Source organism: Cetorhinus maximus, chromosome 22 (genome assembly GCF_964194155.1).
Source record: "Cetorhinus maximus chromosome 22, sCetMax3.hap1.1, whole genome shotgun sequence".
Taxonomy (NCBI): Eukaryota; Metazoa; Chordata; class Chondrichthyes; order Lamniformes; family Cetorhinidae; genus Cetorhinus; species Cetorhinus maximus.
The window spans coordinates 55,459,486-55,485,128 of record NC_135900.1 but is presented as its reverse complement, the minus strand read 5'-3'; the positions used below and the strand labels follow the sequence as shown (position 1 = coordinate 55,485,128).

Here is a 25,643-nt window from a genome sequence, read left to right as displayed (position 1 = left end):
ATCCACATCCTCACCTCCAGCTAAGAGGACACTTCCTCCATTGAAGAGCTGGAAATAAGCAGCCTGGAAGACCCATCACAGCGCTTACCCACACCCTGCACCAGCGCAGAGACACACATCTTGTTGAAACCTAGATCTAGAGCAGGCTTGGGTTCACAATCTGTTGGTCGCCGCAGCAGGAGGCAGGTTCATGCAAACTCCCCGGAACTCGGAGGACAACTGGGGATCAGGCACCTGTGAGGTCCAAGTCAAATGACATCCAAATCATCCTAGAGAGTTAGCAAAAGGTGGGGGAACACCACTCAGAGCTTTTGAAAGCCCTCAACAGAGTGGCACATGTGTCAGAGGAGTGCATCCACCTGCTCTCTGATAAAGTGTGGTGCCCACAGGTGCATGTATGGAGGTCTCCATGAGGAGGATGGTGGACGCCATGGAGACCCTGGTCCAGCAGAACGCAGAGATGTGTACAGACCTGCACTCCATCATGAGAACCATGGGCAAGTTCCTGCAGTGGCAACGCGAGAGGGAAATGGGGCACCTCAATGTCCCTCCAGGTGCTCCTTCTCCTCAAGGACACCTGAAGGGAAGAGAAGCGGACATCCTTGGGTCTCAGAGGAATCTGAGGCTGTCCTCTCCCTCCGAGACCCCTTTACCTGTGAGAAGCTCAACCTCATCTGCTGTCACCGCAGAGGGAGAGCTGGCCAACGAGTGATTCTGGAAGCAGAAGAGTGTGTGGGGCAGGGACTTTCAGAGCCTCGTACAAGCACTCTCCCACGCACGCTGATCCTTTCCGTATCATACTCACCTCAATGTCCTGAGCATTTTGAATGCTGCCTGCTGGGGTTTGCTTTCAGTTGTCCATCTGAGCTGACCTGCATCGCCACCCACCCAATGATCACACTCCCATGCAGCACCTGATCTCGCCCACCACAACTCTCATTTCACTTTCAACTTGGACAGCATGATGGTGCTAATTCGGTTTAACTTTCGCTCCCCCATCTTTTCATCTCCCCCAGTCACCCATTTCCTTTCACCCATCATAGTTGACGTCCTGGCATCACCTTCCACCTCTCCTCCGTGACCTATGAGCCACAAACCTTTTCCTTTGGTGATGTCCAGGTAAACATGCACATTCCCTTCCTTGCCCATCTGCATTCACCTCCCTGACCACCTCCTTCCCACCTCCAGGGTCCGTTGTGCCTCCAAGTCCCCATCAACCACCCTCGCCATCCCTTCTACCGCTACCATAGAACCTTCACCCTCCCACCTCACTCTGCCCTCGGTCATTCTCCCTATTCCCTTGTACCATATCCACCCTCAGTTCACTCCTCAGGAGGCAGACATGCACACATCAGACCCTGCCCTTGCATGTTCACTTGCACATCCACCCTCTCTGACCCCTTCCCCCCTGGAAGCCCACCCACCCTCTTCCAGGACACTCCCTCCCACTTACTGACTCCCTCACTTCTTCCTCCAGCTTAACTCCTTCCTCCTTCCTGACTCCTTCCTCCACCCTCTCTCCTTCCTATCCCTAGACTCCCTCCCCTCTCCGCACTCCTTCCTCCCTCTGAACTCCCCCACCCAGGCACTCCTTCCGCCCCATGGACTCCCCACTCTCTACACTCCTCCCTCCCCCTGGAATCCTCCCACAGCCACCCCACCCCCCCCCCACCCCCTCAACCCCGCACTCCTTCCTCCCCCTGGACTCCCTTCCCTCTCCACACTCCTTCCTCCCTCTGGATTCCACCCCCCCCCTACACTCCTTCCTCCCCCTGGACTCCCCCCACCTCCACACTCCTTTCTCCCCTTGACTCCCTCCCTCTCTGCATTCCTTCTCCCTTCCAAGCTCTTTCTCTTACATTTTCCACACCATTACACTTATCTCCCAGTTGCCATCTTCCCCCCCCCGTACTTCCTTCCCCCCCGCCCAAACTCAACCCCCAATACCTGCATCACCCACCCCGACACCTCCTCTTCTTCCAGTCAACCTTCCTCTCCAACCCCCTCAAACATTATCTGTTGTGAGCATCAACAGTGACTTTCGACCTTCCATGAGCTGCTTCGCAGCAAAGACATGTCAATGAGAATCCACCCAGCATGCCATGGATGTTTGTCCAGGATCCCCTTGCTGCCAGGCTCCAGCATCTTCTATTCCTTGGACGTCCGTGATGTCAGCAAGGGGTGGGGGTGGGGTAAGTCTGGCGGGCTGGCCTTAATAATGATATGCTAATGTATTACAATGAGGTTCCCGACGAGTGCGGCCCACCATCAACAGGCTGAGCGGACGATCGCAAACTGGTTTCACGACGTCATGAAACCAGTTTTTGGCCTTCTCGCCATATTGTCTGCTCACACCGCTGAACACACCTGACGCCAGTGGGCACAGAAAATCCCAGCCATTGACACCAGGGTCAGATTTTCTACTGACATTAGCTATGTAGATTTACAGGTGAAGAACGTACTGGCCGGGCTACGATGTCTCCAGGACACAGTATCAGCCCAAGTTGTTGTATTTAGGAGATGTGGGGAAAGGGGAATTTGATTTGTGCACAGTTAAAGCCCATTTTGTTACAGCTCATCTACAATATCCTTTTACTCTATAACTGAAGATCAGTGAAAATTCTGAAGTGCTGATTCCTAATTATTATGCCATGCATAAATCCGAGAAGCAGAACATTACCCCAACATATACCTGTACTATAACTGGCATGAGCTACTGCCCTTATGTGCAATTCAGACAGCATTTATGGCCTTGTACTGAGGGGATACTATGAGCTTTACACACATTCCCAAAATGCACTTTCAGCACAAGATAGAATTTTAAACAGGTCCATTAAATCCAGGTTATAAATAACTGAAGTCTATGATCAGAGAAAAGTGCTGTACTGCAGTGGGTCCATTAGCCAAGCATTACATCATTTTTTAGAACCAACCAATTCTACCTACGGTGGGGGGAGGGGGGTGCGGGCGGATTTGTTCAGAAAATACATTTCATTCACAAACAATAAGCAGAACACAATCCAATTCTTTGCTTATTTGAATGAGGATACTTTAAACAATAATGTGAATAAACATTTCTTCCCCAATCCGCACACATTTGAAGTGAAATCTATTTCTTCCAGTGGCAATTTTATACCCGTACTCCTGTGGTAGATGGATTCTAAACCTTCAGTCTTGGTTCTATAGGATTCCAATTTATTCCTGACGCACAACCCATTCTGACAGAAAGCATTAACCTTTTTCTCTGACTCATATTACACCCATAAGAAATAAATTAACAGGGAAAAAAAGACTGACATTTGAACCAATTTGTATGAAAATTCCAGGTAAATGCAGGTGCTATACCCAACACAAGCTCTCTTCCAAATACAAGAAGGAAAAATTGTTTGTGTCATAGCTTATATTGATATCAATTGTTCCTTGCTTTAGTCATCGCTAACATTTAGAGGAATGAACGTTTTTTTTTGCTTTATCTGACTTCTGGAAGTGAGCTCATTTGGTTAACTGTAAATTAGCCTGCAAACCGGTTGAATTTTAGAACAAGGAGCTGAATTTGAAATGCCCTATAGACAGAGCACTCTAATTCATAGAACAAGCTACACATTTTACATCTGGTCAATTGAGACAAATTAAAAATGCAGCCACCTCTCAGTTGTACAGGCCACACACACACACACCCACCAAATTCCAATTATGCAGCAAAATAATACAGAACAAAATTTAAAAACAGTGTATTGTGTTCAAAAAGCATTTTGCAAAGTCAGAGAGATAATTTGATTTTCTCCAATGTCTTTACAGCAATCTAAAACTTTGGAATTAAAACAATGATTCCAACAGATGCAGTGCAATTCTACCAAGACCAGTAGGGAACATGGACACATCTCACTGCTGTATTGCTAGGAAAATGGCGGCTCTCACACTCTGCATCACCAAGGATTGGAGGAGATGAATCCCCATTCAACTCCTTTCACTCTCTTGGCTTGATCTGCTCACCAAAACCATCTGAGAAATGGATGAATATACACAAGGCAGGACTGCTAAGGACAAGAGCTTGCTCGTTGAGCTCTGGAAAGTGATTCCTCCTGCACATTCAGCTGTCATATAAGAAAGATTCCATTTTGATCTAATTTCAACCAAAATATATAATCTTAGGTAAGCCTGAGATATCAAGGAAAGCCGTCATTACCAGAGAACAGAATGCTTTCCTACTTTAAGCAGCTAAGCCTTGAAGTTCCACACCGAGTTATGCTGATTTGTGCCAGTCAAGAGGAGTGCTTGCCAATGCCCTACTTTTCTGAATCTACCAACATTCCTTCAGTCAGTTGATTTGTATTTTCATTGGAGGTCACATGCAACATAAAACAGAACGACTGAACAAGGTGGCTTGGAAAGTGCAGTGGAGCCTTTAAGAGGCCAGGTCCAACTAAACATTGTTTGAGCAGACCGGGCCAGCTGCAGATATGTATAAAGGTGCTGGGATAATTCAGTTCACTGCAGTGGATGGCTTACCTGTGTTTTTGACCCACTTTCCAAGAATGTCTAACACTGCACGCCTGGTACGCAGGCAAATGGGAGACAACATCAAGAAGCAACTAAAGGAGACCCCATCATTTTAGTCCGGCAGGATCGTTATCCTCTGCCAAAGCCCGTGGCATTAAATAGAGAATCAGTGAGAACAGCAAGAAATGGAGCTAGTCAATTTTAAATGCTTCTCCACTCCATTCCCTATGATTTGGAGGATTACAATTCCACCTCTAGCTTTTATATATTTGTGTCCTCTATTATAAAAAGTCTCACCCTAAACAGATGGACAGTAAAGAGTTTATTACATGTAGAGGTTTATGTATTAGTGGTATTTATTTACTTAGCTGCCTGCAGTGCATAAGGAAAACATGCATTTTCAGGAACTTTTAAACATTTCTTAGCCTCTGGGGAAATCATTTACAAACTTCTTTCCAAGATCTTTCAGTTCCCCAACTGCGCACCTCAATTGTTCTTTCAACAGATAACACCCAAGTATCTATGAACAACATATTAGATCTATTACCACAGATGTAAATCTAGCATTTTACATAGTCTTTCTGTCTGAGCTTCACTCAATGATGTCTGAAACAATTTTGTTAAGGCCAAGTGTAAAAATTTTGATTATATGTTTGAAAGCAAACCCAATCCTATTATAATATTTTCATGTGCTGTAGTTTAGTTTACGTCGAACATAATCTATTTGCACCATCACCTATTTATTAAAATGTTCCAATTTAAAGCCAGCTGGGGGAAGCGGGGTAGTGTGGAGATTAAAATTCTTCTATCTGCTATTTTCAGCAAGCTGGTTAACACATTTGTGTCACATTCACATGCACTATTTTCACAAGTTCATTAACCCATTTATTTTGTAGCCCAAATATTTCTCAGTTAAAGTACAGTGCACACAACCCGAAGGAAAAGCATATCAAAAAAGGATCATTGCTCAATCCTCAAATTCTCCATCATTCCAAATAGAAAATGTAAGTTCACCGTTGTTTTTAATGTAAAACTAATCTCCACAGAAAAACTATCATCATGGGACAAACGGTAACCATTTCAAATCCACTCCTCCTATACACTATCATGGACTCTGTCCTACCTATTTAATTTCATTGAGTTTCAAAAAGTTCATAAGTATTTTTCAATTAAGGAATGAAAATTGCACAGAACTCCAATCTTATTTTTCATCAACAGAACTTTACTATTCAATCCTAATTTTATGCCTTCCACAGGTAAACACTCCTGCCTACTCCAGCACTGTGATTTCCAATCACACTCCCAATCACATATCTTCCTCCACCTACAAAAACAATGCTCTAAACCACACTGCAAGCAGCCATTTTATAAATATCAAGCAGCAGGGGTATTTGATGTGACTATAAAATCTGTGTTGTGCAACACCCAACAGTCACAAAGCCTTCTAATGACCTGGCAGTGCTGAAGAAAACATTGAGTTCCAAAAGTTGGGAAAATTCTTCCACATGAAAATCTCCCATCATGATGATGACAAAAAAGCACAGAAAGACATAAATAACAAAAAAAAAGAAATCATGGGGTGAATAATGTGATGGTGGATGTTCTGTATTAATGCGAATGAGTGCTGAGGCCTACAAGTCACTGAGGTACTCAGGGACCACAGTAAAAGCAGTGAGTATAGAGTGGGTTAGTAGATTGCACACAAGCACAATAAACCTCTAGCCAACAGGGTTTAGTTCATTGTTCCGTGCTTTCTGTTATGTGTCACTTTCAATCCCTTCCTCAATAACCTTCAGTTAGCTCCTTCAACCCAAATTGAATGCATCAGTAGGAAAAAAGATACCACAATCTAGTTTGTCTAAGAGTTCTTCATGGTACTAGGTCCAATTGCACCCCATGGAAAATGATTCATGAGCATTTTCCCACATGTTTATGATGGGAATAAGTCAAATTTTCCCTGACAAAAGGTGAAAATTGGGTGTTTTTAGGCTACAAGAATCCTTATGGGACAGGAGGGAAGGAGAACACAAAGGTTGGGGGCAAAAGGAGAAGGTGGAGTTGGAAGAGGGGCAAGAGGGTAACTTGTACTTGCATAGTGCCTTTTGTAACCTCAGAACTTTCCAAGTGACTTTCAAGCTAATGAAGTAATTTTGAAGTGTAGTCACTGCTGTAATGTAGGAAATGCAACTGTCAATTTGTATACAACAAGGTTTTACAAACAGCAATGAGATATATGATAAGATGATTTGTTTCAATGCTGTTGGTTGAGGGATAAATATTAGCCAGGCACTATCATTTGAGTGGTGCCATGGGATCACTTAGCCACATCTGAGGGAGAAGATCGGGTATTGGTTTAATGTCTCATTCGAAAGACGTGATAATATGATAATGCAGCACCCCCTCATTTATGCAATGAAGCATCAGCCTGGTTTATGTGCTCAAGTATCCGGAGTGGGCCTACAACCTTCTGACTCAGGGACATGTACGCTACCCCTGAGACAAAGCTGACAACAGGAAACAAGTCATGTAGGCATGACATCAATTTTGGGGAACCTCAAAGACACAGGATTGCTCTAGGATCTCCACCAGAAAAGCTAGGAGAAGGTTCTTGACCAAATTGTATACAGTATTAACAAGAATTAAATAATTCCTTAACATAGAAAAATGTCCAAGCGGTCACAGAGGTATGATCAAAGAAATAGACACAAGTCCTAATGTCTTTTAGGGAATTAAATCTGTCGTCCTTACCTGGTCTGGCCTACACGTGTGACTCTAGACCCACAGCAATGTGGTTGACTCTTAAATACTTCTAAAATGGCCTAGCAAGCCACTCAGTTGTATCAAACCACTACAAAGTCACAAAAAAGGAATGAAACTGGACGGACCACCCGGCATCGACCTAGGCACCGGAAACGATAATGGCAATCACAGCCCTGTTGAGCCTGCAAGGTCCTCCTTACTAACATCTGGGGGCTAGTGCCAAAATTGGGAGAGCTGTCTCACAGACTAGTCAAGCAACAGCCTGACGTAGTCATCCTCACAGAATCATACCTTACAGGTAATGTCCCAGACTTCACCATCACCAAACCTGGGTATGTCCTGTCCCGCAGGCAGGAGAGACCCAGCAGAGGTGACGGCACAGTGGTATACAGTCGCAGGGAGTTATCCTGGGAGTCCTCAACATTGACTCTGGACCCCATGAAGTCTCATGGCATCAGGTCAAACATGGGCAAGGAAACCTGCTGATTACCACATAGCACCCTCCCTCAGCTGATGAATCAGTGCTCCTTCATGTTGAACATCACTTGGAGGAAGGATTGAGGGTGGCAAGGGTACAGAATATACTCTGAGTGGGGGACATCAATGTTTATCATCAAGAGTGGCTCGGTAGTACCACTACTGGCCAAGCCCTAAATGACATAGCTGCTAGACTGGGTCTGCGGCAGGTGGTAAGGGAACCAAAAAGAGGGAAAGACATTCTCGATCTCATCCTCACCAACCTGCCTGCCGCAGATGTATCTGTCCATGACAATATTGGTAGGAGTGACCACCGCACAGTCATTGTGGAGACAAAGTCCCACTTTCACATTGAGGATACCCTCCATCGTGTTGTGTGGCACTACCATCGTGCTAAATGGGATAGATTTCGAACATATCTAGCAACTTAAGACTGGGCATCCATGAGGCGCTTTGGGACATCAGCAGCAGCAGAATTGTACTCAGCCACAATCTGTAACCTCATGGCCCGGCATATCCACCACTCTACCATTACCATCAAAACAGGGGATCAACCTTGATTCAATGAAGGGTGCAGGAGGGCATGCCAGGAGCAGCACCAGGCATACCTAAAAATGAGGTGTCAACTTGGTGAAGCTATAACACAGGACTACTTGCATGCCAAACAACATAAGCAGCAAGTGATAGACAGAGCTAAGTGATCCCACAACCAACGGCTTAGATCTAAGCTCTGCAGTCCTGCCACATACAGTCATGAATGGTGGTAGAAATTAAATAACTCACTGGAGGAGGCGGCTCCACAAATATCCCCATCATCATTGATGGAGGAGCCTAGCACAGCAGTGCAAAAGATAAAGCTGAAGCATTTGCAACAATCTTCAACCAGAAGTGCCGAGTGGATAATCCATCTTGGCCTCCTCCGGAGGTCCCCAGCATCACAGATGCCAGTCTTCAGTCAATTCGATTCACTCCACGTGATATCAAGAAATGGCTGAAGGCAGTAAATACTGCAAAGGCTATGGGCTCTGACAACATTCCAGCAATAGTACTGAAGACTTGTGCTCCAGAACTTGCCGCGCCCCTAGCCATGCTGTTCTAGTACAGCTACAACACTGACATCTACCCGGCTACGTGGAAAATTGCCCAGGTATGTTCTGTACACAAAAAGCAGGACAAATCCAACCTGGCCAATTACCGCCCCATTAGTCTACTCTCGATCATCAGTAAAGTAATGGAAGGGGTCATCAACAGTGCTATCAAGTGGCACTTGCTTAGCAATAACCTGCTCACTGATACCCAGTTTGGGTTCCGTGAGGGCCACTCAGCTCCTGACCTCATTACAGTCTTGGTTCAAACATGGACAAAAGAGCTGAAGCCTCTCGAGGTGAGGTGAGAGTGACTGCCCTTGACATCAAGGCAGCATTTGACTGAGTGTGGCACCAAGGCGCCCTAGCAAAACTGGAGCCAATGTGAATCAGGGTAAAACTCTCTGCTGATTGGAGTCATACCCAGCACAAAGGAAGATGGTTGTGGTTGTTGGAGGTCAGTCATCTCAGCCCCAAGACATCACTGCAGGAGTTCCTAAGGGTAGTGTCCTAGGCCAACTGTCTTCAGCTGCTTCATCAATGACTTTCCTTCCATCATAAGGTCAGAAGTGGGGATGTTCACTGATGATTGCACAATGTTCAGCACCATTCGTGACTCCTCAGATACTGAAGCATTCCATGTCCAAATGCAGCATATCCATGCTTGGGCTGACGAGTGGCAAGTAACATTCGCACCACACAAGTGTCAGGCAATGACCATCTCCAACAAGAGAGAATCCAAACATCGCCCTTTGACATTCAATGGCATTGCCATCACTGAATTCCCCATTATCAACATCGTGGGTGTTACCATTGAGCAGAAACTGAACTGGACTAGCCGTATAAATACTGTGGCTACAAGAGTAGGTCAGAGGCTAGGAATCCTGCAATGAGTAACCTCACCTTCTGACTCCCCATAGCCTGTCCACCATCTACAAGGCAAAAGTCAGGAGCGTGATGGAATACTCTCCACTTGCCTGGATGAGTGCAGCTCCCACAATACTCAAGAAGCTTGACACCGTCCAGGACAAAGCAGCCCGCTTGATTGGCACCACATTCACAAACACTCACTCCCTCCACCATCGGTGCGCAGTAGCAGCAGTGTGTACCATCTACAAGATGTACTGCAAGAATTCAAGGCTCCTTAGACAACACCTTCCAAACCCATGACCACTACCACCTAGAAGGACAAGGGCAGCAGTTAGATGGGAACACCACCACCTGGAAGTTCCCCTCCAAGTCACTCACCATCCTGACTTGGAAATATATTGCCGTTCCTCCACTGTCGCTGGGCCAAATTCCTGGAACTCCCTTCCTAACAGGACATGGACTGCAGAGTTTCAAGAAGGCAGCTCACCACCACCTTTTCAAGGGCAACTAGGGTTGGGCAATAAACGCTGACGCAGCCAGCAAAGCCCACATCCCATGAATGAATAAAAATAAGTCCAAGGAGCTATTAGATGAGGTAATCATTGACCTGAAATGTTAACCTTCGTTTCTCTCTCCACGGATGCTGCCAAGCCTGTTGAGTAAATCCCATATTTTCTGTTTTTATTTCAAATTTCCAGCATCCAGTGTATTTGCTGTTTTGTAAAAATTAAGTTTGGAGGTGTCAAAAGTCCAGATCAGCATTACTGTGGCAGATAGGCAAAGGCAAGTGATGTTATAGAGGTGGTTGGAGGTAGTTTTTCTGTCAGAATGTATATGGGGTCAGAAGCTCAGCCTGTGGCTAAGGTTGTAAATAATCCATTACAGCCTGAGGTGAAACTCTGAAGGGACATAGAATCAGTGACAAGAGAACTGAGTTTGTGGCATGAAGGAAAGTGCTACTAATCCAAAATTGGATTTTGGACAAACAAAGATCCTGGGTCAATATGCTTCCAAAATGCACAAAACACATACAATTACTTCTGTATATTTCAGCACACATCATATAATGCATCCAATAACATATCATAGCCCACAGGAATGTGGAAATTTTGCTGAAATCAATATAATTTTTTTTTATTTATATCGTGACTAATGTCATGATTGGGAGCTGGTTAGCTCAGTTGGCTAGATGGCTGGTGTGTGTTTCAGAATAATGCCAACAGCATGAGTTCGATTCCCATTGCAGCTGAGGTAGACACGGGTCCTGCCTGTCGCCCAACCCCAGAGCATGGAAGGCAATGACAAACTACCACTGACAAAAGCTGCCAAGGAAATGGCTCAGGATGAAGAATCAGCAGACAAAGAACCAAAGACCTGCCTTCAGGCAGAGCACCCATGAAGGTCATGAATCTTTCTTCAAAATGATTCCTTTACAATATGTGGATTTCAGTCTAGGAACTGCATACTCTGCAGCATCAGTGGATATCTTGTCCATTACATCCTTCTACAAGTACAGGACTGCTTACTATAGACCTGACTAAAAAGAATTAACATTCCAGACATACGGATCTCAACTGCTAAGAGAAACATGTACAACTTCAGAAACTAGAAATGGTCCTCTCAACATGCATGGTACAGTAATTGTATTCCAATAAAGAATGAACCCTTTTCCCCAAGAACTGCTACATTACATGAAAGAAATATAATTAGGAGCAGGCACCGCTGATTTCAGAAGAAAAATTGTTTATCACAAATTCAGTAGAATATAGATATGGTGGGTGGGGAAGATGCAGTGGATGTAGCATACATGGACTTCAAAAGGTATCATACAGCAGGTGAGTGGAGAAAATGAAGGAGCATGGAATTAGGGAAGGGTAGGAAATTAGATTAAAACTGGTTAGTCAGGAGGAAACATAGTGGGAAACAAGGTCAACTTCCATGCATTTGCGACTTCCAAACCTGCCTCCCTGCACCCTTAGTGGACTTAAGATTTTATATATTACTGGTTTTTATTCAGGACTGTTTTAAATTACCAGCTTTATTGGCTGTCTGCTTTTTCTGAAAATATTATTCAGCTTTTGCTAGTTTCCTATTTTGGCACGCATATATATGATGCGATAAAATACACCAGAAAGTAAACCTATATAAAAAGTTAGTGTAGACAAATTCTTAAGCTAACTTGAAACTTCACTTTGAAATATTTTTCTCTCCATGAATCAAGGTTTAAACTGATTTTACATTTTAAAAAATATTATTCATAGTTTTGTGAGTGAATTTTGTATTTATCAAGTTGTTATCATCATCAGATGTTGGCACTGGGAACACTTTCTCGTTTCAGGCTCCCATTGCCTACATTGAACACTTCTAAATCAAGAATAAGACAAGCATCTGCACAGTAATGTTTCCTTTGCCTTAACTTCACCCCCTACAATGAAGGAATACCCAATATGTTTTTTTCCCCCTATTTCTAGGCCAACATTCCTTATGGCATCATTGAATAAAATAACCAGTTGAAGATAGTTTTCTGCTGTGAGCCAATGCACAGTTGAGACTACCCAAACTCATTTATCTTACAGCAAACAGACAGAGAGGGCTCTCTTGCTGTCAATCTGGTCTAGACTCAAACAGTTTTCAGAAGTGACAGAAAAGTGTGCTAACCCTCTGCACCATCCACTGTCCTTTGCATTTCAAATTTCAAAATCATTGATTTTTATTTTGACATTGGTGAGTATTTGGCATGAAAATAATAAAGGAAGGAGTGTCCAATCACGATGATTTTTAATTTGTTGAGTTCAGCTACTTTAACACTTGGGTTAATTGTATACAGAATCCATCAATAATGTGCTTAATCCTGCAATATACGCATTTCCTCATTTCAAGAAACTGTGGTCATTAGCAGGGTAACATTTCCAATAAAATCACTGAGGGAAAAATTTGATAGACCATAAGACCAGAAGACATAGGAGCAGAAAGTAGGCCATTCGGCCCATCGAGTCTGCTCCGCCATTCAATCATGGCTGATAAGTTTCTCAACCCCATTCTCCCGCCTTCTCCCCGTAACCTTTGATGCCCTTACCAATCAAGAACCTATCTATCTCGGTCTTAAATACACTCAATGACCTGGCCTCCAAAGCCTTCTGTGGCAATGAATTCCATAGATTCACCACTCTCTGGCTAAAGAAGTTTCTCCTCATCTCTGTTCTAAAAGGTCTTCCCTTTACTCTGAGGCTGTGCCCTCGGGTCCTAGTCTCTCCTACTAATGGAAACATCTTCCCCACGTCCACTCTATCCAGGCCTTTCAGTATTCTGTAAGTTTCAATCAGATCCCCCCTCATCCTTCTAAACTCCATCGAGTATAGACCCAGAGTCCTCAAACGTTCCTCATATGTTAAGCCTTTCATTCCTGGGATCATTCTCATGAACTTCCTCTGGACACTCTCCAGGGCCAGCACATCCTTCCTGAGATACAGGGCCCAAAATTGCTCACAATATTCTAAATGTGGTCTGACCAGAGCCTTATAAAGCCTCAGCAGCACATCTCTGCTTTTATATTCTAGTCCTCTCGAAATAAATGCCAACATTGCATTTGCCTTCATAACTACCGTGTCAACCTGCAAGTTAACCTTAAGAGAATCCTGGGCTAGGACTCCCAAGTCCCTTTGCACTCCAGATTTCTGAATTCTCTCCCCATTTAGAAAATAGTCTATGCCTCTATTCTTCCTACCAAAGTGCATGACCTCACACTTCCCCACGTTGTATTCCATTTGCCACTTCTTTGCCCATTCTCCTAACCTGTCCAAATCCTTCTGCAGCCTCCCCGCCTCCTCAATACTACCTGTCCGTCCACCTATCTTTGTATCATCTGCAAACTTAGCCAGAATGCCCTCAGTTCCTTCATCTAGATCATTAATGTATAAAGTGAAAAGTTGTGGTCCCAACACTGACGCCTGCGGAACTCCACTAGTCACCGGCCGCCATCCTGAGAAGGATCCCCTTATCCCCACTCTCTGCCTCCTGCCAGACAGCCAATCTTCTATCCATGCTAGTACTTTGCCTCTAACACCATGGGCTCTTATCTTACTGAGCAGCCTCCTGTGTGGCACCTTGTCAAAGGCCTTCTGGAAGTCCAAGTAGATAACATCCATTGGCTCTCCTTTGACTAACCTACTCGTTACCTCCCCAAAGAATTCTAACAGATATGTCAGGCATGACCTCCCCTTGATAAAACCATGCTGACTTTGCCCTATTTTACCATGCACTTCCAAGTATTCTGAAATCTCATCCTTAATAATGGACTCTAAAATCTTACCAACGACCGAGGTCAGGCTAATCGGCCTGTAATTTCCCGTCTTTTGCCTCACTCCCTTCTTAAACAGGGGGGTTACATTAGCGATTTTCCAGTCCTCTGGGACACTCCCTGACTCCAGTGATTCCTGAAAGATCGCCACTAACGCCTCCACTATCTCTTCAGCCATCTCCTTCAGAACTCTGGGGTGTAATCCATCTGGTCCAGGTGATTTATCCACCTTCAGACCTTTCAGTTTTCCTAGCACCTTCTCCTTGGTAATGGCCACCATACTCACCTCTGTCCCCTGACTCTCTTGAACTTTGGGGATGTCACTCGTGTCTTCCACTGTGGAGACTGATGCAAAGTACCTATTCGGTTCCTCCGCCATTTCTTTGTTCTCCACTACTACTTCTCCAGCATCATTTTCCAGCGTCCCAATGTCCACTTTTGCCTATCTCTTACCCTTTATATATCTAAAAAAACTCTTGCAATCTTCTTTTATATTACTGGCTAGTTTACCCTCATACTTAATCTTCTCCCTCCTTATTTCTTCTTTAGTTGTCCTCTGCTGGTCTTTGTAGGCTTCCCAATCCCCTGGTTTCCCACTGCTCTTCGCCGCATTGTATGCTTTCCCTTTAGCTTTTATGCTGTCCCTGACTTCCCTTGTCAGCCATGGTTGCCTCGTCCTCCCTTTAGTATGCTTCTTTTTCCTAGGGATGAAGTTTTGCTGTGTCTCCCAAATTACTCCCAGAAACTCCTGCCATTGCTGTTCCATTGTCTTTCCTGCTAGGCTCATCTCCCTGTCAATTCTGGCCAGCTCCTCCCTCATGCCCCTGTAGTTGCCTTTATTCAACTGTAATACCATTACATCTGATTCCAGCTTTTTCCTCTCAAATTGCAGGGTAAATTCTATCATATTATGGTCACTTCATCTTCGAACATCTTCAGTTTAAATCTCACATTGTTAATAATAACTTCCTGCATATAATATTGAAAATGCCATTTTGAATGGAATTATATTATTACGTGCACTGATGCAGACTCACATCATGCCAGTCCTGATTCTCATGGCTGTATCATTAATGAAGAGGAAGTCCAGATTTACTTGTGCTTTTAATATGCAAACCAATGAAGTAACCATACAGAGCATGAAAGAAACGATACGGTTTCCCCAACAGTCGGGTCTAGTTAGGCTTGGAGGAACATTCATGGGGCATAGTTTACAAATAAGCTCCTGTTAAATAAATTGCTTACTTTGCAGAAACTAGCCTCATGGTGAGCTACTATACTTCCACTTCTGGTATAGGGGTCTGAGGCCATTTGCACATGGCTAATGTGATAAGTATTTCTGACAGGGTCTTATTAAATGCAGAAAGAACACATGGGAACTTGACCAAGCAAAAAATAATAACTAATAGAAAATAGCACAGATTTATCTAGAGAAAATCTGAATTGCAAGGGGAAGACATCATTGTAAATAGGAATAGCGTAAAAAATGCTAGAAAGTGGAATCCAGGTTATTTAATGGAATGTTCATCCTAAACATGGCGAGTTAACAAGAGACAACAGAATATGATGTTGCTACTTTACATGTAAGCAATAATAGGAATCTGTTCCAAATGCCAGGATGTAGAGTGATGTACATCTAAAATCTCAGTGCCCTGAAAGTTTAGACTAACAAGAAAATTGATCCTCACCAATTCTCTTGTCAATAATTGCAAGTTAATGCAAAGGTAACTTGATAATTCAACCAAAACCACAATATCTTGAAAGATTCTCAAGGCTGCTATTTTAAAGGCCAAGTTACAGAGAAATGGTGGTGTTATGATAAAACCTGCAAAGACCATTACTGGGAAAAACTAGCTTGAAGATGTTACCAATTTGCAGCCAGGCAGAAAGGCAAATGACAGAATGACTGTAGATACTGATGGTCATTCAGTTCCTCAGGCATTTCACTTCAAGGTACCATTTTCAAAACAAAGAACCTTGCATAACAAACAAAATATAAATTAAATTCAACCAACATAGGCAGATGGAATAAAGGATATTAACATTCAGAGTGCATTCACATGAAATTTTCAATGTCACAGTGAAGCTGTTCCTGGCTCCAGTGGAACTGAAGATAATGTGGAAACAAGGTCAATGGAAGATTAAATAGATCACACAGCCTGACTATGGAACCCCTGGTTTCAGACTCAAACCGAACAACTTTAGGGGAGATGGTGGCATAGTGATAACGTCACTGGACCAGTAATCCAGAAACCCAAGCTAATGCTCTGGGACACGGGTTCAAATTTCACCACAGCAGCTGGTTGAAATCAATTAATAAATCTGGAATATAAAGCTAGTTTCATGGTTACCATTACTGAAACTATCATTGATTGTTGTAAAAGCCCATCTGGTTCACTAATGTCCTTAGGGAAGGGAGTCTGCTATCCTTACCTGGCCTGGCCTACATGTGACTCCAGAAGCACAGCATTGTGGTTGACTCTTAACTGCCCACTGAAATGGCCTAGCAAACCACTCAGTTCATGGGCAATTAGGGGTGAGCACACAAAGAGAAGAAGAATACAAATAAGATTTAATCTATTCCCAACCGGTTGTCCCTCCTAGGATGAAAATTATAAAAATATTTTTCGCTTCTACAGAAGTAACCAGACTGTTTTATATACATGTCATGTTATGCTATCAAATCAGAACAGGGGCAGGATGTCCCCTACAGGCTTCAGGACCCCAATTTCAAGGTCAAATAGCAATCAGAAGCCACACGGTGTGGGAAACAGTCACCCAGCAGAGATTATTTCTGAATTGGCCAGTTAGCGTTCAGAGGGTTGGCTCACCATCCAATTCAGGCTGGTGGGTGAGCTCTAAAAACTGGAGGCACTCGAGGACAGAGAGAGAGAGAAAGATTCAAGATAGAAGTGTCCTCTCTCCAACTCATTTATTTTTTAAATTTAAAAAATCCCCTCAGCAGGTAAGCCACCATTGTAGTGGGAAATCCCTCTAAAGGGGCCCAGTGGCCACAGCTGAGGCCAGGCACGCGGGGAGGTCTGCAAAGCCTGCCTAGAGTTGTGATCCCGTGATCTCCCACTTGGAATTTGCCTCCTGGCTTGTTCCCCGACTCCTCAGGGAGCCTGTAGGCTGAATTCCAGTCAGCCTTTGACATAGGCCTTAATTGGCCTTCAAAAATCATTAAGTGGCCAGACTTGCCGTTTCCAATCCTGTCTCCAGGAAAATGCCCCAGGGGCAGGACTCTGGCAGAGGCACTAATTTTCACGCTTGCCCACCTGCCTCCATGCTTATGCCCATAGGGAGCTAAAAGTCCTGCCCCAAGTTTTGGAGGTGTCAATGCAAACCGGCCTTTAAGTGAACTCTGGGTAATTGGCCCAGCGTTTGCTTACAGAGTGCAAATACACCATAGAGCATTTTTGTAATTAGATGGGACATCCTTAAATTCAGAACTGTACTCGTATAATGCCATCTTTTTCCTGCCTTCAAATGGAAAAGATGTCTGAGACTGCTGTTATACTACCATTTCTACATTGAAATGAACTGCAGCATTATCCCTTGGGTCAGATCTGTGATTTCTTCCAGTGGTGGGGGTTTCAAAACTGTTCCACAAGTTACAATATAACTCAGATCTGCCCAAATTTTGGTGCAGTGATGTGCGCGGTATGTCTTACGACTCTGCAGATAACAAATTCACAACAGGATAACAGCAAATAAGAGCAAAGCAATTAAAAATCAATGTTTCCACGTTTTTACTGTGCTGCGCTCAGGAAACATTTCCAATGCTTACAAGGCATTGCAGCTGCAGAAACTCTATATAAGCTCTATGAGTCAGGGAACAAGCCAGGAGATACATTCCAAGCGGGAGATCACAGGATCACAACTCTAGGCAGGCTTTGCAGACCTCCCTGCGTGCCTGGTCTCAGCTGTGGCCACTGGGCCCCTTTAGAGGGATTTCCCACTGCAATGGTGGCCGATCTGCTGAGGGGATGTTTTAAATTTAAAAACTAAACAAGTTGGAGAGAGAACATCTCTAGCTTGAGTCTCTTTCTCTCTCTCTCTCTCTCTCTCTCTCTCCTCGAGTGTCTGCTTCCATTAGATGGAAGTTGTGTAAACCGGCCTCCAGGTTTAAATGGAACAATGGTGGGTTAGTAAAACATTAGTCTACATCCGAATAGGTACTGGTTTCAGACTAGCACATTTGATATTGCCTTTGACGTTATATTTTGGACTGGCTTTGTACTTGTCTGGGACAGATTGTCAGATGTAACACCTGCTGTGGTCCCATTCCACCACCACCACCAATCCAATGAATGTGTCATATGATATGCATACCAAAGCTATGGGAAAAGAGATCAGTATATAAAGATGCTGCCTGCTGGACCTCTCCTAATACCCGGCCTATGCATCGTGATCAAGTACTGTAATGAGTAGCCGGTAGCTCAGCATTAATGCCTGTTCAGTCCTGATTTTAAGATTACATTTTTCAAAGCCTATCAGCCACCAGTCTATCACTCCTCTCAATTTCTGCCATCTCCCGAATATTACCAGGCAGATCCTTTCCAATATATTCTGTAGTTCACCATGTTTAACCAACTTAGACGAACTTGGGGGTATGTATGTGGGGAGGGGAAGACAGCATCTGGTGTCCGGTGGAAGTGACCTTTGCACAACATATCCTAGAGAGGTGGGGGAGGGATACTAGGCACAAAATGGCATGGATCATAGGAACAGCAGTAGACCATTCAGCCCGTCAAGCCTGTTCCGCCTTTCAAATTAGAACATTTTTTTTTATTCATTTACGGGATGTGGGAATCACTGGCTAGGCCAGCATTTACTGTCTGTCACTAATTGCTCTTGAGAAGGTGGTGGTGGTGAGTTGTCTTCTTGAACCACTGCAGTCCCTGTGGTGGAGGTACACCCACAGTGCTATTAGGGAGGGAGAGTCCCAGGATTTTGACACAGCGACAATATTTTAACTCCATTTACCCACCTTGGTTCTCTAACCCTTAATAACTTGCCAAACAAAAATCTGTCAGGATATCAAGAAACAGCTGAAGGCTCTGGATATTGCAAAGGCTATGGGCCCTGACAATATTCTGGCAATAGTACTGAAGACTTAAGCTCGTGAACTTGCCGCGCCTCTAGCTAAGCTGTTACAGTATAGCTACAGCACTCTCATCTGCCCAGCAAAGTGGAAAATTGCCCAGGTATGTCCTGTAAATCAAAAGCAGGACAAATCCAACCTGGCCAATCACTGCCCCATCAGTCTATTCTCGATCATCAGATAACAGTGCTATCGAGCGGCACTTGCTTAGCAATAACCTGCCCATGGACGCTCAGTTTGGGTTCCGCCAGGGCCACTCAGCTCCTGACCTCATTACAGCCTTGGTGCAAACATGGACAAAAAGAGCAGAACTACAGAGGTGAGAGTGCCTGCCCTAGGCATCAAGGCAGCATTTGACAAATTCTGGCATCAAGGAGCCCTAGCAAAACTTGAGCCAGTGGGAATCAGGTGGAAAACTCTCCACTGGTTGGAGTCATACCTCGCACAAGGGAAGATGGTTGTGGTTGTCGGAGGTCAATCATCTCAGCTCCAGGACATCACTGCAGGAGTTCCTCAGGGTAGTGTCCTAGGCCCAAGCATCTTCAGCTGCTTCATCAATGACCTTCCTTCCATCCATAAGATCAGAAGTGGGGATGTTTGCTGATTGCACAATGTTCAGCATCATTTGTGACTGCTCAGATACTAAAGCAGTCCAAGTCCATATGCAGCAAAACCTGGACAATATCCAGGCTTGGGCTGACAAGTTGGAAGTAACGATCGTGCCACACAAGTGCCAAGCAATGACCATCTCCAACAAGAGACAATCTAACTATCACCCCTTGACATTCAATGGCATTACCATTGCTGAATCCCCCACTATCAACATCCTGGGGGTTACCATTGACTAGAAACTGAACTGGACTAGCCATATAAATACTGTGGCTACAAGGGCAGGTCAGAGGCTAGGAATCCTGCAGTGACTAACTCACCTCCTGACTCCCCCAAAGCCAGTCCACCATCTACAAGGCAAAAGTCAGGAGTGTGATGGAATACTCTCCACTTGCCTGCATGAATGCAGCTCCAACAACCCTCAAGAAACTTGACACCATCCAGTACAAAGCAGCCCACTTGATTAGCACCCCATCCACAGATATTCACTCCCTCCACCATCGACACACAGTGGCTGCAGTGTGTACCATCTATATGATGCACTGCAGAAACTCACCAAGCCTCCTTAGACAGCACCTTCCAAACCCATGACCACTACCATCTAGAAGGACAAGAGCAGCAGATAAATGAGAACACCACCACCTGCAAGTTCCCCTCCAAGCCACTCACCATCCTGACTTGGAAATATATTTCCGCTCCTTCATTGTCGCTGGGTCAAAAACCTGGAACTCTCTCCCTAACAGCACTGTGGGTGAACCTACACCACATGGACCGCAGCGGTTCAAGAAGGCAGCTCACCGCCATCTTCTCAAGGACAAATAGGGATGGGCAATAAATGCTGGCCTAGCCAGCGATGCCCACATCCCATGATTGAATAAAAAAAGGTATCGGTTTTGACATTTTCACTGAAACTGGCCTCAACAGCTTTTTGGGGAAGCCAGTTCCAGATTTATACTATCCTTTGTGAGACAAAGTACTTTTTGAATAGCCTAGCTTGAATTTTAAGGTTATGCCACCTTGTTCTGGTCTCCCCCAACAGAGAAAATAGTTCCTCAATCCACCTGTCAAATCCTTTAATTGTCTTAAACACCTCGATTAGATCACCCCTTAATCTTCAATACTGCAGGGAATGCAAGGTCTATGCAACCTGTCCCGATAATTTAATCCTTTTTCAAACCGTATCATTCTGGTGAATCTGTACAGCCACTTTATCTTTCCTGAGGTGGTGTGTCCTGAGGTGAACGCAGTACTCCAGATAGGGTGCAACTGCTGTGGCCTATCTTCTACCTTTTTGTATTCCTGCCCATCAAAATAAAGGCTAACATCCATTAACCTTCTTAATTATTCTGGTACCTGTTCACGAGTTTTTAGTGATATCTGTACAGGGAGTCCTAAATCTGACTCCTCCACAGTTCCCAGCTTATCATTCAGAAAAAACTAACATATCTTTCTTCAGATTAAACTGGGATGACACACAGTTCCCAGCACTGAATTTCATCTTCCACAGTTTTGCCCATTTAGTTAATCTATTAATACCCCTTTGCAACATTTTGTTCCATTCTACACCACTCATTCTACTGCCTAACAGTGTTCGCAGCAAACTTGAATACAAGACTCTTTCTTCATTAATCCAAGTCATTGATAAATGTGGTGAAAAGCTCAGGCCCCACTGCAGATTCCTGAGGCACCACTAATCTTCCCCTGCTAATTGAAGTACATACATACTACCCTAACCATGCATCTTGTGCAATGGGGATGAGGAGACATGTAGTTTTGGGGATGAGTGGTGATGTCTTCTGGGGCATGATATATCCTGGTGGATGGGGTGAGGGATGATGTATCCTGTGAAAAGGGAGAGAGCAGATGAATCCTGTGGGGCTGGGCAGTGGGTGATGTTTCCTGAGAGTGGTGGGGGAAGAGGGTAATGTATCCTATGGGGGCAGAGGGAGGTGATGTATCCTGGTGAGAAAGGATGTATACTTTGGGGTGTATTCTGCGGGGGGAGGAAGAGGAGGAGTTGTATCGGGGTGGGGGGGGGGGGTGACATATCTTGAGGGGAGAGGCATGTATCCTGGGGACAGGGTAAGTGATATATGGGGGAGGGGGACGGTGGAGTGGGTGATGTATGGGGAAGGGGTCATGTATCCTGGGGGGAGAGGGGTGTATCCTGGGGGTTGGGTTGGGTTGGGAGTGGTAGAGTGGGTGGTGTATGGGGCAGGGGGTTGTATCCTGAGGGGGGTGGAGGGGGTGATGTACGGGGAAGGGAGTGTGTATCCTGGGGGAAGAGGGGTGTATCTTGGGGGATAGGGGTGTGGAGTGGGTGATGTATGGGGAAGGGGATTATATCTTGGGGGTGTGGGAGTGGAGTGGGTAATGTATGGGAGAGGAGTTGTATCCTGGAGGGTGGGATGGGTGATGTACAGGGGAGGGGGCTTGTATCCTGGGGTCTGGTGATGTGTAGGGAAATCCTGGGGAGGGGGGAGTGGGTGATGTATGGGGGGGGAGCGGGTTGTATCCTGGAGGGTGGAATGGGGGAGGGGGTTGTATCCTGGGTGATGTAGGGAATCCTGGGGAGGGGGAAGTGGGTGATGTATGGTGGTGGGGTTTGTATCCTGGAGGAGGGTGGTGGTGGTGGATGATGTATGGGGGGGGGGGTTGTATCCTGGAGGAGGGGGGGGGGTGGTGGGTGATGTATGGGGGGGGTTGTATCCTGGAGGAGGAGGAGGGTGGGGGTGGTGGGTGATGTATGGGGAGGGGGGGTTGTATCCTGGAGGAGGATGGGGGTGGTGGGTGATGTATGGGGAGGGGGGGTTGTATCCTGGAGGAGGGTGGGGGTGGTGGGTGATGTATGGGGAGGGGGGGTTGTATCCTGGAGGAGGGTGGGGGTGGTGGGTGATGTATGGGGAGGGGGGGTTGTATCCTGGAGGAGGAGGAGGAGGGTGGGGGTGGTGGGTCATGTATGGGGGGGGGGGGGGGGGGGAGGGGGGTTGTATCCTGGAGGAGGGTGGGGGTGGTGGGTGATGTATGGGGAGGGGGGGCGGGGTTGTATCCTGGAGGAGGGTGGGGGTGGTGGGTGGTGTATGGGGAGGGGGGGTTGTATCCTGGAGGGTGGGGGTGGTGGGTGATATATGGGGAAGTGGGGGTTGTATCCTGGAGGAGGGTGGGGGTGGTGGGTGATGTATGGGGAGGGGGGGTTGTATCCTGGAGGAGGGTGGGGGTGGTGGGTGATGTATGGGGAGGGGGGGTTGTATCCTGGAGGAGGGTGGGGGTGGTGGGTGATGTATGGGGAAGTGGGGTGTGTGTATCTTGGGGGTGAAGTATGAGGGAGGGGTGATCTATCCTGGGAGCCGGGCTGTTGTTAACACTATGTATCGCTGCAGCTTGTTTACTGTGAGACTCTGAGTTGTGGAGCGAGTTGATACAATGGACAGGGTCAATATGCCGACTGCAGGACCCAAATCCTGGCCGCCCCCCCATCCCATCCCCTCGCCCGCCCTGGCCGCAGGGACCCCCGGCTTCGATCGAGCCGGAGCCGGTGTGGGCTGGGGTGAGAATTCCTACCGGATTTGGGGTAAGTGACGATCCAGATGTCGCTCTCCCTGACCGGGAAGTTGGCGATCTCCTCCATCTTCCCCCTGCAGAAGGGAGGCAGCCGGACTCCATTGTACTCGAAGTATTTGCTGTCGAACTCTCCCGGGGTGCTGGGGGTTTCTACCTCACTCTCCGCCATCCTCCGGGGCTCGGGCTCGGGCTCCAAGGCTGGCCGAGGGGGTGGGAAGCGGCCTGACCAAACAGCAGCTCGCCCTGTCTGCCGACCCGCCCTGCTCCGTGCGCCCGCTCAGCTGCTGCCAGCCGACTCCTCGCTCAGCATCAGCATCAGCACCGGCTCCGGCTCCAGCATCCTCCTGGCAGCTTAAAGGCGCACACCCCAGCCCCCAGCCACACTCCGCCGACAAATAAAACTTCCCCGCATCCCGCGGGGGTTTTCCCTGTAAACAACCTGCCGTAAATAGCCTTCCTGTGGCTGACTTTAAATCAATGATTCACTAACTTCTGCTTGAAAGGTGGAACGATCATTATATCTTGGTATTTGAAATATATGGTCAAGACAACTTAAAATGCCTGAGTTACCTATTACACCAGTCTTTCCATAGACCGTGTGAATGTGCCCCTTCTCACTTATTCCACCCAACCTGGTGAGGAAAGTTTCTCTCTGGCTCCTAAAAAGCTATAATATGTCCAGCTTTAGGATAAGTATTCGCAACCAAATGCGTTCAAGATGCATCTGAGTACTGGGATCGTATTATTAATACCTACTTCACATTGACTGGAAACTTATCAAATCATACAGCACAGTAGGAGGCCATTCGGCCCATACTTCCTGTGTCAGCTCTTTGAAAGAGCTATCCAATCCGTTCCACTCCCCTGCACTTTCCCCACAGCTCTGCATTTTTCCCCTTTTCAAGTATTTATCAAATTCCCTGTTGAAAGTGACCTTTGAATCTACTTTCAGACAGTGCATTCTAGATCATAACTACACACTCATGTACCCTCTGCTTCTTTTGCCAATTACATAAAATCTGATTCCTTTGGTTACCAACACTTCTGCCATGGGAAACAATGCTTCCCTATATACTCCCTCAAAATCATTCATCATTTTGAACATCTCTACCAAATCTCCCCCTAATCTTCTCTGCTTTAGGGAGAACACCAGTTTCTCCATTCTCTCCACATAACTGAATTCTATCATTTCTGGTACCCTTCTAGCAAACCTCTTCTGCACCCTCCTCAAGGCCTTGACGTCCTTCCAAAAATGAGATTCCCTGAATTGGATAAAATACTCTAGCTGAGGCCTAATCAGTGATGTATAATGGTTTAGCATATTTTCCTTGCTTTTGTAATTGCTGCTTCTGTTCATAAAGCCAAGGATCCCATATATATTTTTAGCAACCTTCTTAACTTGCCTCTCACCTTCAAAGATCTGTTTAAGTACACCCTCAGACCGTTCTGTTTCTGTACCCGCTGTCCACCCCCACCCCCCCACCCGTGGATCACCAGCTTGACATGGTGGAGAGGCTTGTGTGCTCCACTTGACACTTGAGCAATGCATCTTTACTCCTGGTAGGGACACCCATGCTGACAAGGTTGGGGGGATGGTGTGTAAGATTTTTGGATTCATGACCACAGATACCTAAGATAGGCATTTGACTATTCATAAGTAATTTTGAGGTAGTTTATTAAGAAGCAACAGTTTAGATAAGATGCATCAACTAATTAGACAGAAAAAGTATATGACCCATGACAGTTGAGAGCAGTTTACCGATCCCAGAGGATGAACAGATGGTTGGCACACAGTGTGTGTTGATCTCAGTACTTGTGATCACAGCATTCTGCTCTCTAGTTGAAGTGTCAGGGAACTTTGCCCTCGGTCTTCCATCTGCCCCTCTTCTTCCTCTTCCATCTGAGGAAGGCGCCTGCCTGATGAGCACTGCCACCTCACCAGGACCCAGCCCTTGTGCCTGAGCACTTGTTAATGTACCCTTTCTCTGGGGGCTGGTAGCTTATCCATTGTCAGTCATTTATTTAAACCCGTCTGACCAATGGATACAGAACAGGTATCCAAACACCCTGCTCTCTTGCCCACATGTCTGTCCTTGGCTTGCTGCATTGTTCCAGTGAAGGCCAACGCAAACTGGAGGAACAGCACCTCATCTTCCGACTAGGCACTTTACAGCCTTCCGGGCTGAATATTGAATTCAACAACTTTAGATCTTAAACTCCCTCCCCCCATCCCCACCCCAATTCTCCCCCCTCCCTTTTGTTTTTTTCAATAATTTATATAGATTTTTCTTTTCCCACCTATTTTCATTATTTTTAAATCTACAACTAATACCTTGTCAGTCTTTCCACCCCACCCCCACTAGAGCTGTACCTTGAG

The 25,643-nt window shown here is 45.7% G+C and overlaps 1 protein-coding gene across 2 annotated transcripts in view; it reads right to left on the bottom strand.

The window, feature by feature from the left end:
* Positions 1-23,577, bottom strand: part of sult4a1 (sulfotransferase family 4A, member 1) — a 62,875-nt gene extending 39,298 nt beyond the window's left edge. Inside the window, exon 1 of one of the 2 annotated variants that reach the window (XR_013580233.1) lies at positions 23,267-23,512. Coding sequence is in view for 1 of the 2 variants with exons in the window: in XM_078568357.1 (XP_078424483.1) it covers positions 23,267-23,435 (169 nt within the window). In the remaining variant the exon portion in view is untranslated. Of the gene's footprint in view, positions 1-23,266 lie in introns of both variants that reach the window. The other variant, XM_078568357.1, reaches the window with a different exon arrangement.
* Positions 23,578-25,643: the final 2,066 nt, after the last annotated feature.